This window comes from Ursus arctos, unplaced genomic scaffold (genome assembly GCF_023065955.2).
Source record: "Ursus arctos isolate Adak ecotype North America unplaced genomic scaffold, UrsArc2.0 scaffold_18, whole genome shotgun sequence".
Taxonomy (NCBI): Eukaryota; Metazoa; Chordata; class Mammalia; order Carnivora; family Ursidae; genus Ursus; species Ursus arctos.
The window spans coordinates 29,738,053-29,752,049 of record NW_026622852.1 but is presented as its reverse complement, the minus strand read 5'-3'; the positions used below and the strand labels follow the sequence as shown (position 1 = coordinate 29,752,049).

Genomic DNA, 13,997 nt, shown 5'->3' with positions numbered 1-13,997 from the left:
GGTGGCGCAGTCATTAAGCGTCTGCCTTCGGCTCAGGGCGTGATCCCAGGGCTCTGGGATCCAGCCCCACATCAGGCTCCTCCGCTGGTAGCCTGCTTCTTCCTCTCCCACTCCCCCTGCTTGTGTTCCCTCTCTCGCTGGCTCTCTCTCTCTCTCTGTCAAATAAATAAATAAAATCTTAAAAAAAAAAAAGAAAGAAAGTTACAAAATAGTGTTCATCTCAAAGCTATGAATGCTAGAGAGGTTGAGAGCCTGTTTGCTGGACTCTCTTCTACCCTACCCAGGAACCAGAGCAGATTCCCAAGAGGTCAAAGAGAGCCTGAAGGCTAATGCCAGTACAATCAGATCACAAATAACTCTGAATACATACTTCTTTGGCGTAGGAAGGGGTAAAGGGAACAAATCATGGATCTGCAATCCAGGAGAGAATATATCAGTGAATGGAGCAAGGCTCCATATCTAAGCTAGGAGTTCAGTGTCAAAATAAATACTCCACTTAAGGTGGCTTTTTAGGGCACCAGAAACAAACAGAGAGAGAGAGAATGAGATGGAAAGCAAATGTTGATAACTGGTTCTTTGCCCAAGATTCTCTCCCATTTCCAACCATGTTCCAGTCTTACATCTTTGCTGCCTACTCCTTTTGACTATGCTACCTCTACCTCAAAATCAACATGTTCAAACCAGATTTCATTTCCCCTTAATCTTTCTTTCAGCAAATTAATTACTAGTTAAAGGTATTATCCGGGTGTAAAAATCCTGGTCATTCTTTTTTTATTTCATGCAGTCCTTAATTTTTGTACTTCAACTTTCTACAACTAAGATCTACTGCCATTCAACAAGTATTTACTGAGAGCCTAAGATGCACCAGGTACTTTCTATGCACTATACACTGGTGAACAAAACAAAAATATCCATTATCATAGAGCTCATATTCTAGAAGGAAGGAGGAGACAACAGACATAGTAAATAAGTAAATATGGGTAAGTAAATAAAGGACTTCAGAAGGTAGTAAATGTTACAAAAAAGAAAAAGTAGAGTAAGATAATGACAATTTTTAAAAGGGTGGTCAGGATAAGCCTCATTGAGCAAGAGGTAACATCTGAGCAAAGATGTGGAAGAGGTGAGGAAGGAGGCTGTGCAGGTATGTAGGGAAGAGCATGGAGGCAAAGCGACAGCCATGCAAAGGCCCTACTACCAGCTCCTCCAATTTCTTCGAAATGTCATAGAACCAGCCTTCTACTCCATTCCCAGTGCCATCACACAAAGTCCAAAATCTCCTAGGTAGTCACCCTGCTCCATTTCCTGTGTGGTGCAGTTAGACATTCATTTCGATTATTAAAACTATTCACCTGATTTTCATGGTCCATAATTCTTTGAAGCCACCCCTTATATCATGAACCTCCACTCCTTCCTCTTAAAATTCTTGAAACTTAGCATGTTCCTTCTTCATATGCATCATCCTCCCCTGCCTAGGAGAGCTCTCTCTCTGCCCCTCACCCACTCTAAACTGTATCCATCCCACAAGGCAGGAGATCAATTCCTACCGCTTGTATAAAGCAGTGCCTGTGGTTGCTATTATTGAATCTGTATTTATCATATTTCCCAAGCATCCTATTTCTTGAAAGCAAGTCATCCTCTTTTCTCTACTTCCCATTGTATTGGTCACTACTAAATATTCGTTAAGATTAAATGAGCTATTTCTCCTACAAAGAAGCTCTTTGCCAACTTAAAAACACTTTTTTAGAGGCGCGCCTGGGTGGCTCAGTGTTAAGCGTCTGCCTTCGGCTCAGGGCGTGATCCCGGTGTTCTGAGATCGAGCCCCGCATCAGACTCCTCTGCTGGGAGCCTGCTTCTTCCTCTCTCACTCCCCTGCGTGTGTTCCCTCTCTCGCTGGCTGTCTCTCTCTCTCCCTGTCAAATAAATAAATAAATAAATAAATAAATAAATAAATAAATAAATAATCTAAAAAAAAAAACAAACAAAACACTTTTTTAAAAAGATTTTATTTATTTATTTGACAGACAGAGAGAGAGCACCAGCGAGGTGAGCGGCAAGGGGAGAAGCAGGCTCCCCACTGAGCAGTGAATCCAACGTGGGGCTAGATCTGGAACTCCAGGATCATGACCTGAGCTGAAGGCAGATGCTTAATAAACTGAGCCACCCAGGAGCCCCTTAAAAACACTCTTATTAGTGGGGTGCACCTGGGTGGCTCCTCAGTCCGTTGAACATCTGCCTTCAGCTCAGGTTATGATCCTGAAGTCCTGGGATGGAGACCACATTGGGCTCCCTGCTCAGTGGGGAGTCTGCTTGTCTCTCTCCCTCCCCCTCTGCCTCTGCCCCTCCCCGCTGCTTGTGCCCTCTCTCACTTGCTCCCTCTCAAGTAAATAAATAAAATCTTTAAAAAAAAAAAAAAACACTTTTACTAGCTTTGATAAACTACTGAAAGAGAGAGAATCATTAAAAAATGGTTTTACCATATTAAAAAAATGCATGGGGGGTAGAACAAGCCAAAGTGTTCATGATAGACAGTGATAGCTTTTTTCTTTTCTCAATTCAAATTTCCAGTTACTTTCAGATCTGTGCTCATGCTACTTTGAAAAGCAAAGAGTTTGCTATGAAAATATATTAATCAATACAAATAGAGAATGATCAACTACCATTAGACTCATCAGAGAGATTCAAATTACCTAAAAATATAATTCAAAGACTGTAAGCATCTGAGTAACCTGCAGTTGTGAGGAGGCAAACTATAATTTAAACAAGCTGAAGCAAATTCTCATGGTTAAAAAAAAGAAGAAAAAAACCTTCCTCATGGAGTGACCAAAACAAGGTATTTAATGTATATGAAAGCAGCATGATGTACAGGAAAGAGTACATCCTCTGAAATGCTCAAGTGCAGGGTCCACCATTTATTAACATCATGACCTCAATTTCTTGGTCTGTAAAGTGGAAACACAGAAGCTCTTCTTTTCACAAACTTTCATAGTTACAAACTAAGTTCCAACCTGAGCAAAACTCCAGTTAACTATGCCTACCCAAGCAGATGGAGTTAATGGAAATGCACAATCATTTGAACCTCGGTGGTTAGACTACTGTTAGTCTACAGACCTCTATTCTATCTGAAGCAGTGTCTTTTTTAATAAATATATTTATTATTAAAAGATGAAAGAATATTAACATCTTTGGATAACATCTAAGAGAGCTGAAAAGAATCCTGGGTTGGAACCAATGTCATCAAACCTACAGTTACCTCTTGAGCATTGGTCAGCTGGACCTAGTAACAAATGGACTTAAAAAAAAAATCTTTTGGAATGGGGCACCTGGGTGATGCAGTCATTTGAGAAGCGACTCTTGGTTTTGGTTCAGATGGTGATCTCCATCCAGTCACAAGATGGAGCCCCCTGATGGGCTCCACACTTAGTGAGGAGTCTGCTTGGGATTCTCTCTCTCCTCCTCCTCTGCCCCTCCTGCTTGTGCTCTCTCACATGTGCTCTCTCTCTCTCGCTCTAAAATAAATACATCTTTTAAAAATTTTTTTGGAAATTAACTGGCACATAAGTAAGAAGATTTTGTGCTTTTATACAACTACCATCCAGGGTTGGTTATGAAAATGAAATGACATTTATTTATTTATTTATTTATTTATGAGCACAAAGCAGGGGGAGTAGCAGACAGGGAGGGAGAGAGAATCCCAAGCAGACTCCGCACTGAGTGTGGAGCCCTACGAGGTGCTCCTGCTTCATCTCACAACCCGGACATCATGACCTGAGCCCAAACCAAGAGTCGAGGCTTAACCTACTGAGCCACCCAAGTGCCCCTAGCATGTTTTTATAATATATTCTTTTCAGATTGATAAAATGGTACATGGACCACTGAATCTTCAAGAAATGTCAAAGCAACCTGTGTGTAATATTTTTTTTTAAGTTAAAAATCATTCTTTATAATGTGTATTCTCTTGGAATGCCAAAGTAAGAGAGTGGCTTTACAAAAGGCCAGATCTGATCTATAAAATTGGACCCATACAAATGGAATCCAGACTTACTCCACTTTCACTCTTCATAGTGTTTGAGAAAGTGTTTGTCTAAGGCAAAAAGCCTACAAATCAACCAATCATAAGTCCATATAAAAAAAAAGGTAACCGTAAGAAACCTACCTGCATTACCTGGGTCAAAACTATACAGCTAAAACTGGATCTACTGCAAAGTAGGAACAAATCTTAATGTTTATGAATAATGCTTGGATTTGATACTGAGGAAATTCAGTTAAGAAAGGCATTAATTATCCTAAGTATTGGAGTTAGGCTGGGTCAAAATAGACCGTAATTTTTAAGAAAATTCCGAAAGTTTTCTCAAGCCAGTTCTATGGGACAAAGCATGAAAATCCCTGAGAAACATGCCAGCATCTGCCCTCAATTCCAGAAGCAGGAAGCAAAGATGTGACCCAATCACATGATAATAAACCACAGTCCATCTGTTCAGAGAACTTGCATTATGTAAGCCACAACCAAGAAAGAACAGCAAAAGGCAGGCAGTTTGTTGACATGTGCAGAGGGCTCTGTGGTTAGGAGAGACATATTCTCACATCAGAAGGGCCATCCATAAAATAATGGCAAAACCCAAGGCATTAGAAATGAACATATCTGATGCACTACAAAGGTACTACCAGAATCTGAGTTCAGATTAACTGTTTCAACAGGCCTAGAAGAACCTTGCAGCAAAGGTCTTCTCCACATAAGCAGCCCTCCCCAGAGGAACAGATTTATCTCCCTCTCGATTACTTTGATCATGTCAGTTCCCTACTTAATTTCAACAACAAAGGAGATCTAAAATTCTAAACCTAGACCATTGAACTGCAAGGCCTTTCAATTACATCCATTTTAATTAAACCCCAAACCATTTTACCATCTTTTAAACTACTAAAGCCTACTCTTCTCAGTCAATAAGCTCTACACCAGGTCTTTTTATCAACAATATAAAAAAAGATACTGACCTTCTCTTGAGGACTTTTTAACCACCACCACCACCACCCCTCCTCGCCCAGTCCATCAAAAGTCACTTTTCATAAATTCTGTGAAATTCAAGATAACTTCATGTAGGTAAGTCACTCCATTAACCCTGCCCTTCCCCCTCCAAGTCCTTCATACTTTAAAGAGCACAGATTTGGAATGAGATCATCTAAATTCTTGTCTTAGTTCTGCCTGACCCTGAGAAATTCACCTAATCTCGATGTCATTTTTTTCCCTTGTAAACTGAAGTGACTTAGAACTTTCACCAATCGAACGCTTACCCCTGGTGGGCAGCCCATAATACTATTTCCCTTATGCACCCCACTTAGATTACCCTTTTATTTTGTTTCCAGTCACATACTATAGAGTTCTCAGAATCGGGAGAAAGAAAGAGTCGTTAATGCATCCAAACCCCACAGTACAGAATAAGGAACTTAACTCTAAAGAGGAACTTGCCAGCCGGTCAATACAAGTTTTGGTTCTGCCTTGGAGTGGGCCCCAGGACGGCTTACCACTCATCAAATCCTCCTCTGCCCATCTGAATTCGAGCTACCCTTCAAAGTCAGTGTGAGTCCTAAAGTGTCCAGAAAGCCCCCCTCAATCACATCAGCCTGCATTAATCATTTCCCTCTTTGGCTGCTGGTGCCTCTCTGTAAGGGTGATATTAAAAATACTTAACAACTGACTCCACAATGGTACCAACCAATCAGAAAGGATGTCAATCAATCAAAACACACGTGGCCCAGGGGAAAACTGCTGGTTAAACATCAGCCTTACCTATTACTATCAATATAAAATAGCAACCTCAACCTCCAATACAACTTTCTCATTTGGTCTTCAAGACCTCTTGAAAAAGTAGGTACCATCTAGATTTTCTGCATAACTAGAGGTGAGGTTGGGACTAATAATCGAATCTAATAACCAACTGCTTCTTTCTTCAACATCACACAATTTTCCCATATTATATACACAGAATTGTCAATTAAAATTGCATAAACTGTACTTACATAAAACAGTATAAATACTAAAGGAATGCTCAGTCAAATGAAATTCATTTAATCAACAAGCATGTAAGTGGAACAGAATATAAACACAGTGCTAGGTTCTGAGAGCATAAAGGAAAGAAAAGGCCTATCTTTGCCCTGTGGGGACCTATAACACATTCAAACGTAGAGATAAATAGCAGCGCACGACAGCAGAAATAAACAACACAAACTGTAACCTTAAGTGCTACACAGTTCGGAGAAATAAAGAATTCAGGAACTAAACCAGTACATGAAGCCAGAACTGAGAACTTCTCTCCTCATACTCCCAAAAGGGGCAAAATTAAGTATATAGTTAAAAGGCTAAAAAAAATCAGGAGTCAGTGGAAAAACAAAAATCCCTGGAATTGAGGGTTTACAGTAGTAGCAAGAAGCGAGATCTTTGGTTGAATACTCAGAGATGGCTCTAATAAGCCTCTAAGCACCGAATACAAATGGAAAATCTTGTAAACCCTTTGTGAGGATGGCTGAGGAAGATTAGCTTGGCAGTAGCCTATAAAAAAAATCTAGATGAGAGAAACTGGAAAGCAACTAGATTCAAGGCATAACAGGTAGGACTAAACTGACGGCTGCATACAAAGAAAGGAAGAGACATTCAAGAGGCATCTATATAAAGAAGAGTTGGGCTCTAGGTCTGTTTTCAAAGAAAAAACTTACGTGATGGCAGAAAGGAAACAGGATTCTCACATGGGATATATATGTAGACATACTGGTACAGTACTAGCCTGTGTACTAGGGACAGGGGACCAACTTCCCTAGAGAAATCAATATTAGAGGAGAAGCCGGGCAGAGAAACACAAAACTGATACCCAGACAATAAGGAAAAACTGCAAGGTCTTAAAAAGGAAGCCAAATTATAAATTTAAAAGTGCATTTGAGCTTCTTCAGAATGTATGAAAGATCATCATCAACATCACCAACAAGCGTGGGCAGACCAGCTGAGGTAGTCTAGACTTAAGAATAATAGCACCTGGATCAGCTTTGTATTGTATGCATGCCAGTGTAGTCTGTAAGCTTCTTCCCAGCATGGACTGAGCAATGTTCCTTATGTCAATTAAGTCTATTATTGTTACTTCAATACATGAACACTTAGTGTGCCAGGCTAAGTGGAAAAGAGTGAACTATGCTATTCGAATTAAGAGTGGTGCAGAAATGTTACTTTTGCTTGATACATAACTACTGACTCTCCCAATTGTCCACATATTTATCTTGCCCCCACTCCCTAGGCCAATGTCAAAAATCCAGTTTCCTCTAATGTAGGCCCAATATGAAGGGACTCCAGGAATGTACTAGGAGTCAGAAGGAAGCTAACATGACTTTCATATTGTGAGGGTAAAATAAAAAAATGAATAATAAAGACCAAGTGCTCATTAGTGAACTGAAAAGAAATATGAGCTGTGCCAGACAGGGTGTATGTGTATTCACACATATTGGTGTGTGTGTGTGTGTGTGTATATACATATATACATATATATATATATAAAAGCATGCGGGTTTTAGAAACACTGAACTCTGGGTGCAATCCTAACTCCAATCCTTAGTAATCGAGTACTTAACCTGTTCGAAATTCAGTTTTCTCATCTATAAATGGGGCAAAATGCCAGTAACCCTGAGGGTTTCATCGTGAGCATTAGATAATGTACTTTGGTGTACTTTACGCATCTACATCATAGTAAGCTCTTAACAGACAGTAGCTATTGGCACTCCCATTCTTGAGTTTTTTGCTTTTTAAAACATTTGGTATTCAATTTTAGAGACAGAAATGTACTTTCACTGTAATTTAGCTTCTAACACTAAGTAAGGATCTATATTTCAGTTTCTAGTATTTTAGTCTCTATGTTAACAAAGTTTTTCACTGTTCTTTCCACGGAGATTGCTTATGACCACGTACCCCATCCTGACTTCATATTTTGGAAAACGGAGCAAACATTCTTCCTTGAAAACCAACTACACAGAGACTACTGATTCAAACTATTGTCACTCAAGAAAAGGAACAACACTAGTAATAGTCCTTCGAAGAAATAAAGTGTTTGATCAATTCACAGAGTCATTCCCATTCAAACATTCCAAACCCCGCAGAGTGAGCAAACGTTCAAGTTTCTACTACGAAAACAATCTGTAGCCTTCTGGTTACTGGATTCACTTCAACAGTTCCCAGACGCACGAAAGAAGAAACATTCCGCACATCTTCATGCCTCCTTCTTCTCACACAAAGCTTCCCGGTTCCCCTTCCAAAGCCACCCCTGGCTGGAGAAGCAACCCCTCTTGGCAGGGTCGGGCCGGCGCCCACAGCCAGGGCGGCCCTGTGACCCGGGGGTCTCCGCCACACGTCACCCCTCCCACCGTCCGGCAGGCTCAGAGTTCCTACCCGGCCCGGGAAGCCCCCCGCGACCCCAACCCCGCCCCGGGCCCCGGGAGCCTCGGGCACCCTCCCGCTCCGGGTGGGGTGCTCAAACAACGCCACACGCCGCCCCAGCTCCGCCAGGCCCGGCCAGCCGCACACCCCCTGGCCCTCGGTCCGCGCCCCCTCGCTCCCCATAAGGCAGCCCGGCCCTCGGACCGCTCCGCCCGACGCCACCTCCCCGCTGGGAGCCGGGAGCAGGAGCCGCCGCCGGCTGCTGGGCACGTCCACCCGCGCTCGGACACACGCCCCCGCCCCGCCCCGCCCGCGCTCCCCGCCCGGCGTTCGCGTGGCGGCAGCCAGGCCAGGCCAGCCCGGCCCCGGCTCGGCGCCGCCACCTGCGCCCCCGGCCCCGCGCCATGTTTGAGAAAGAGAGGGAGCGAGCCAGAGGCCGGGCCCGGCCCGCGCGCCCCGCAGCCGCCCGCCAGCCCCGCCGCGCCGCCGCTCACCCGTCGTCCCCGGGACTAGCGTCGCCGCCGCCGCCAGCACGAGGAGGAGCAGCCGGGGACGCGGAGCAGCGGCCGCCGCCTCCATGGTCCCGCCGCCACCGCCTGTGGCCCGGTCCGGCCCGGCCGCCGCCTCGCCTCACCAAGCCTCGCCTCGCCCCACCTCCCGCCGCCGCGGCGGCCTCGCTCCGGCCCTTTGTAACTGCTCGGGGGCTGCGCGTCCATTGGCTGCCGGGCTCCCGCCGGCCCCGCCTCCCGGCTGTCTGCGAGCGGCCGAGCGGGACCCAGCCTGGAGCCCCGCCTACAGGCCCTCTGGGCAGCCAATCCGCAGCTGCAGGCGCCGGCCTCTGGCCACGCCCCCAGACTCCCCAGGGGCAGTGCAGCCAGACCCCTGCCCCAGCCAGAGCCGTTCCCCTCTAGGAGGAGGCCGGATGGGGGCACGGTCTAGCGCACCCCGGCCTGACCTAGCCACCGGCCCCGGAGGGCTAGGGTCACTCTAGGGGTGTGTCTGGGTGTGAGTCGCTTTCGGAAAAAGGCTGTGGCCGCCCTACGCTCTTTTTTTGTAGCCTTCTCCAAGCACCTAGGATCTAGTACTGACCCCAATCCCAAACCGACCCCCATTCACAGCCCTGCACCATCAATCCCCAACATGTTCACCCGGATCCGCGGTATCGTCACGCAGGCTTCAACTTCCACTTCCCGGATCCACGCCTCAACTTTCAACATCCCCCCAAAATCTTTCCTCAGTGCCTTCCATATACGACTCAGTCTTCTGTTTCCTCCCGCTGTCAGTGTCTAACCCCCACCAAATTCCAGGCCCTGAAAGTCCTGAAATCCTGGCCTCAGACTTCATTCAGATCCTGAGCTCCGACACGCCCCCGAATAGCCTCTCTCCCTCTGGAACAAAGAGCAGACCCAGAACGGGGCTCCAAACCACACTCCTTCCTTCTGACCTCTTCCTGATCCAGGTGGGAAAGGGAAGGTGCCCACCCCCACCTCCAAAAGAGTAGGACCCCCCTTCTTAGCTCGCAGCACTCCTCCTTTGGCGAAGGGGGGGCAGTCAATACTTCGACTTGCCTCTGACACGCCTGCACAATAATTCTGAGGTGTCACTAGAAACCCAAATAAACTCAGCTACGTTTTCATTCTGAATTCGTAATTTACTGTGAGACGCTCCACCCACCTTCCCTCTGGGACACCAAAATGAGCTCCAGATTTGTAATTCTTCCTGTCAGACTAGTTCCTCTCTTCAGACACAAACACAGCCGAGGAGGCTGTTACATAGAACAGAGAACATTTTTCCACAGAACCTTTTAAGGAGAAAATTTTATTTTCTGTGTGATCTGAGCTTGAAATTAAATAAACCTCGGTAGCGGGAGTCAGAATCACCCTCTAGCATCGATTTGTAAATCACTTCAGCGCTGCTCCTCCGTGAGCGCTTGACCTGCCTGCGAAGACTTCCCGGCCCGAGCTGTAAAAGGGCAGCGTGGGGGTGTAGGAGCTGGGATCGGACACCTGCCTTGTTCCCCTCCCGGGTAGGACCTTTACTTGAACAAGTCCGTTAACCTTTCTGGGTCTCCATGTCTTCTTCTGTAAAATGGAAATAGTATCTACCTCCCAAGGTCAGTGAGAGGACATAAGATTGGGGGTTCCCCTCCCCCTCTCAAGTTCTACTTCTAGGCCCTCCCTCCAGACACCTCATCAGCTCTTCCCTGGACAGGTAAGGGGGGCGGGGGTATACACTGAACTGCCTACCTAGGGTTCTAGTCGCTACTACCGAAAACACCGCCTGGCCTGCGCTCCTGGGCGCCCTTGGCCGCTGGAGACCATGGGCAACAGGCTCTCGTCTTGCCCCCGGCCTAGGGCCGCCCGAGCAGGCGGAGACTGCTTCCGGCTGGCTCCAGTCCCGATCTGCTCTCTCAGTTCCAGTGTTTTCACTGAGATGTGGAGGGTAAGTCAGGGTCTTACGATACCTGAGGTCTGTAGACTGTTTTTTCACTGCTCTATTCTCAGTGTCTTCCATGAGAGCTCAGGAGGTATTTATTGTATGTATGAATGAATGAATGAATGAATGAATGAATGAATGAATCACTTCAGATGAGTGAAGTGTCCTTCTCTCATTAGATTCTTCATCGCTAAATGAAATATTATACCTACTCTATTTATAAATAAAAGGGATTGAATCACACGTCTTGGGCCCCTTAGATGAGGTAATGTGTCTGGAACAGCGTCTAAAACATAGTAAATACATTTTTTTTAGAACATGGTAAATAGTTAATGCCATTTCCTTTGCCCAGCCCCTTCAGGCTCTGTGTGATTCTAATCAGCATTCATGTTCTGTTCACCTGTGCCTCCGCCTTGCAGAGCCTCAGTTAATCAGTGTTAGATTATCTTCTATGACACACTTCCAGTTCCCTAACATTTTCCATGGAATTGAGTGTCTTCATTAGAACACTGAGGAACGGGAAGGAGAAAGAGACTATTTTTAAATTTTATTTTTCCTGATATTAGGAAGAAATTTCCATGAGCCATGGATCCATAAATAAACTACATTGGAATGGAATGATAAATTATAAGTTTAAAATCATGGTTCTCAAACTTTAAAATGTCTCCAAATTAGCTGGAGAACTTTTTAAAATGCAGATTCCTGGGTGTTAGCCCTAGAGGGTCTGCATCAGTTCATCTGAAGGAGGTTCAGGACTCTGCATGTGTAAGAGACCCCACGTGATTCTGCTGCGGTGTCACCAGGCCACACTTCTAAAGACACTGGTTTAGAACGTGTTACCTTGAAATTCAGTAAATAAAAATGCATGTACTCATTTCACCTTTTGAGAAAGGAGGGCAATGGAAAGAAGCCTCTGACTTTGGAGGCCTAGCTGGAATTCTGGCTCTACCATTTACCGGAAGTAGGATCTGTGCACACTCTTGATTTTTCTGAGACTTCACATCCCCCAGTGTGAAATGGGATAATGACACTGACTCATCTATTTGTTGTAAGGTCTAAATGAGCTATTGCACATGAAGAATCTATCATAAATGTTAATTCCCTTCACAGTCTCTATAGGTTCTGAAAAAGGCTTGTTTACTCTGTCTTGATTTAATGGGGAAGAAACTGAGGCAAGTCAGCTTCAGAGCCAAGACTAAGAGACTCTCACTCCAGTGCCTTGTCCTCTGCACAATGCTACTTCTCAGTCTTCATGCCAAGAACGTTGTTTGCTTTTCCTTTGGGATTATTCCCTCAGGTAAAATGTTTTCTCCCAAATGGAGAGCAGAGACGGTTAGCTGTCTAAACTATAGTCATTCCTACATACACTTTATGAACAGAATTCTCATTTCCTTTGGGAAAGCAGTTCACCTAGCTAAAAATCTCAATTTCCCAGGCACCTGGCACCTAGATATGACCACGTGACAGAGTTCTGGCCACTAAAATATAAGAAGTCTACCCGGTAGAGCTTGTCTGGAAGATACTGTTTTCCCTATAAAGAAGAGATAGACTTGTCACATTGTCACCTTCTTTCTGTCTGGAACAAAGTTGCAACAGCTGGAGGTACAGCAGCCATTTTGTGAGCATAAGGATGGTAGCCATAACCAGGGCTAGTAGAGAGAAACTAGGAATGGATAGAGTAGATAACTAGGAATGGAGAGAGTCTGGGTCCTTGATAAATTCCTTGAGCAACTGTACCAGCTCGAAATGCTTACCACTGAAGTTCATATTATATGAGAAAAATAAACATCTCCTTTTTTTTTAACCTTGAAACACTTAAATTCTGGTCAATGCTATCTATCATGTATTTTGTCTCTATCTTATTTTTTAACCTACAAGCTAGTATTGATTTATACCATAATAATGGTATCTATTACTAACTTCTTACTTACTAACTTCTGGGCTCCTAACTAAATAACAAATCACCTCAAAACTTAGTGGCTTAGAATAATAACCATATATTATTTCTCATGAGATTGTGGGTAGGCTGGGCTGTTTTTCTTGGTCTAGGCCAATTTAAGCTGATCTCAGCTGACCTCACATATGAGTCTGCTATTGGGTGGCAGGTCAACTGGGAGCTGAAAAGATCTATAATTGTGTAGTGCAGCTCCTTTATGTGGGTTTTCACTCTCTAGCAGGCTAGCCTAGGTTTGTTAACATGACAGTTCAGGGATCCAAGATAATGAATGGCAGTGTACAAGTGGCACATCATTTCTGCCACCTCCCATTAGTTTGGACATGAATTAGGCCAAGCCCAAATTCGAAGGGTAGGGAAATAGATTCCACCTCTTGATAAAAGAAACTGCAAAATCACATTGTAAAGGGGCATAGATACCAAGAGAGACATAAGTGTGGCCATTTTTTGCAAACACTTTTTACCGCTTTTTCTGATCTTTTTTTTCCCTTATCCCTAGACTTTCCATCTCAAATCACTTTAACCCCAGCTGAAGTATATCCTTTCGAATTCCCGTTAGAGGGAGCTGATTCGGTAGCAAAAAATTTTAGTTTTTGTTTGACTGAAATGACTATATTTAATCCTTATCTTTGGACAGTGTTTTCACCGGCTACAGAATTCTAGATTGGCAATTGTTTTTTCTCAACAATCGAAGCTATCATTCCGCTGTCTCCAGCTTCCATTGTTGTTTATGTGAAATCAAGTATTAGTCCATTTCTCCTTTGTAGGGAATTGGTCTTTTCTGTCTACTTTTTTAAAATAGACTTTATTTTTTATAAATAAAAATATTTATAAATGTTATAAATAATAAATAAAACATTCATTTTTTAGGTTCATGGCAAAATTGAGCATAAATTACATAGAGTTCCCATATATTCCCTGTCCCTACCCAGGCACAGTCTCTGGCACTGTTAATATCCCCTATCAGAGTGGTACATTTGTTATTATCAATGAACCTGCCCTGACACATCATTATTACCCAAAGTCCATAACTTACTTTAGACTTCACTCTTTGTGTTGTATATGCTATGGGTTTTAACAAATGTTTAATGACGTGTATCTCCCACTCCAGTGTCATACACAGCAATTTCACTGCCCTGAAAATCCTCTGTGCTCAGCCTACTCATGCCTCCCTCCCCCGAACCCTTGGCACCCACCGATTTT

The 13,997-nt window shown here is 44.1% G+C and overlaps 1 protein-coding gene across 2 annotated transcripts in view; it reads right to left on the bottom strand.

Annotated features, from left to right (window-relative positions):
• The window catches only part of TGFBR1 (transforming growth factor beta receptor 1), a 56,776-nt gene extending 47,711 nt beyond the window's left edge, over nucleotides 1-9,065 (bottom strand). For both annotated transcript variants that reach the window (XM_026506147.4, XM_026506148.4), the window contains exon 1: nucleotides 8,899-9,065. In XM_026506147.4, the coding sequence (XP_026361932.1) occupies nucleotides 8,899-8,983 (85 nt within the window). In that variant the 5' untranslated portion in view covers nucleotides 8,984-9,065. The remainder of the gene's footprint in view (nucleotides 1-8,898) is intronic.
• Nucleotides 9,066-13,997: the final 4,932 nt, after the last annotated feature.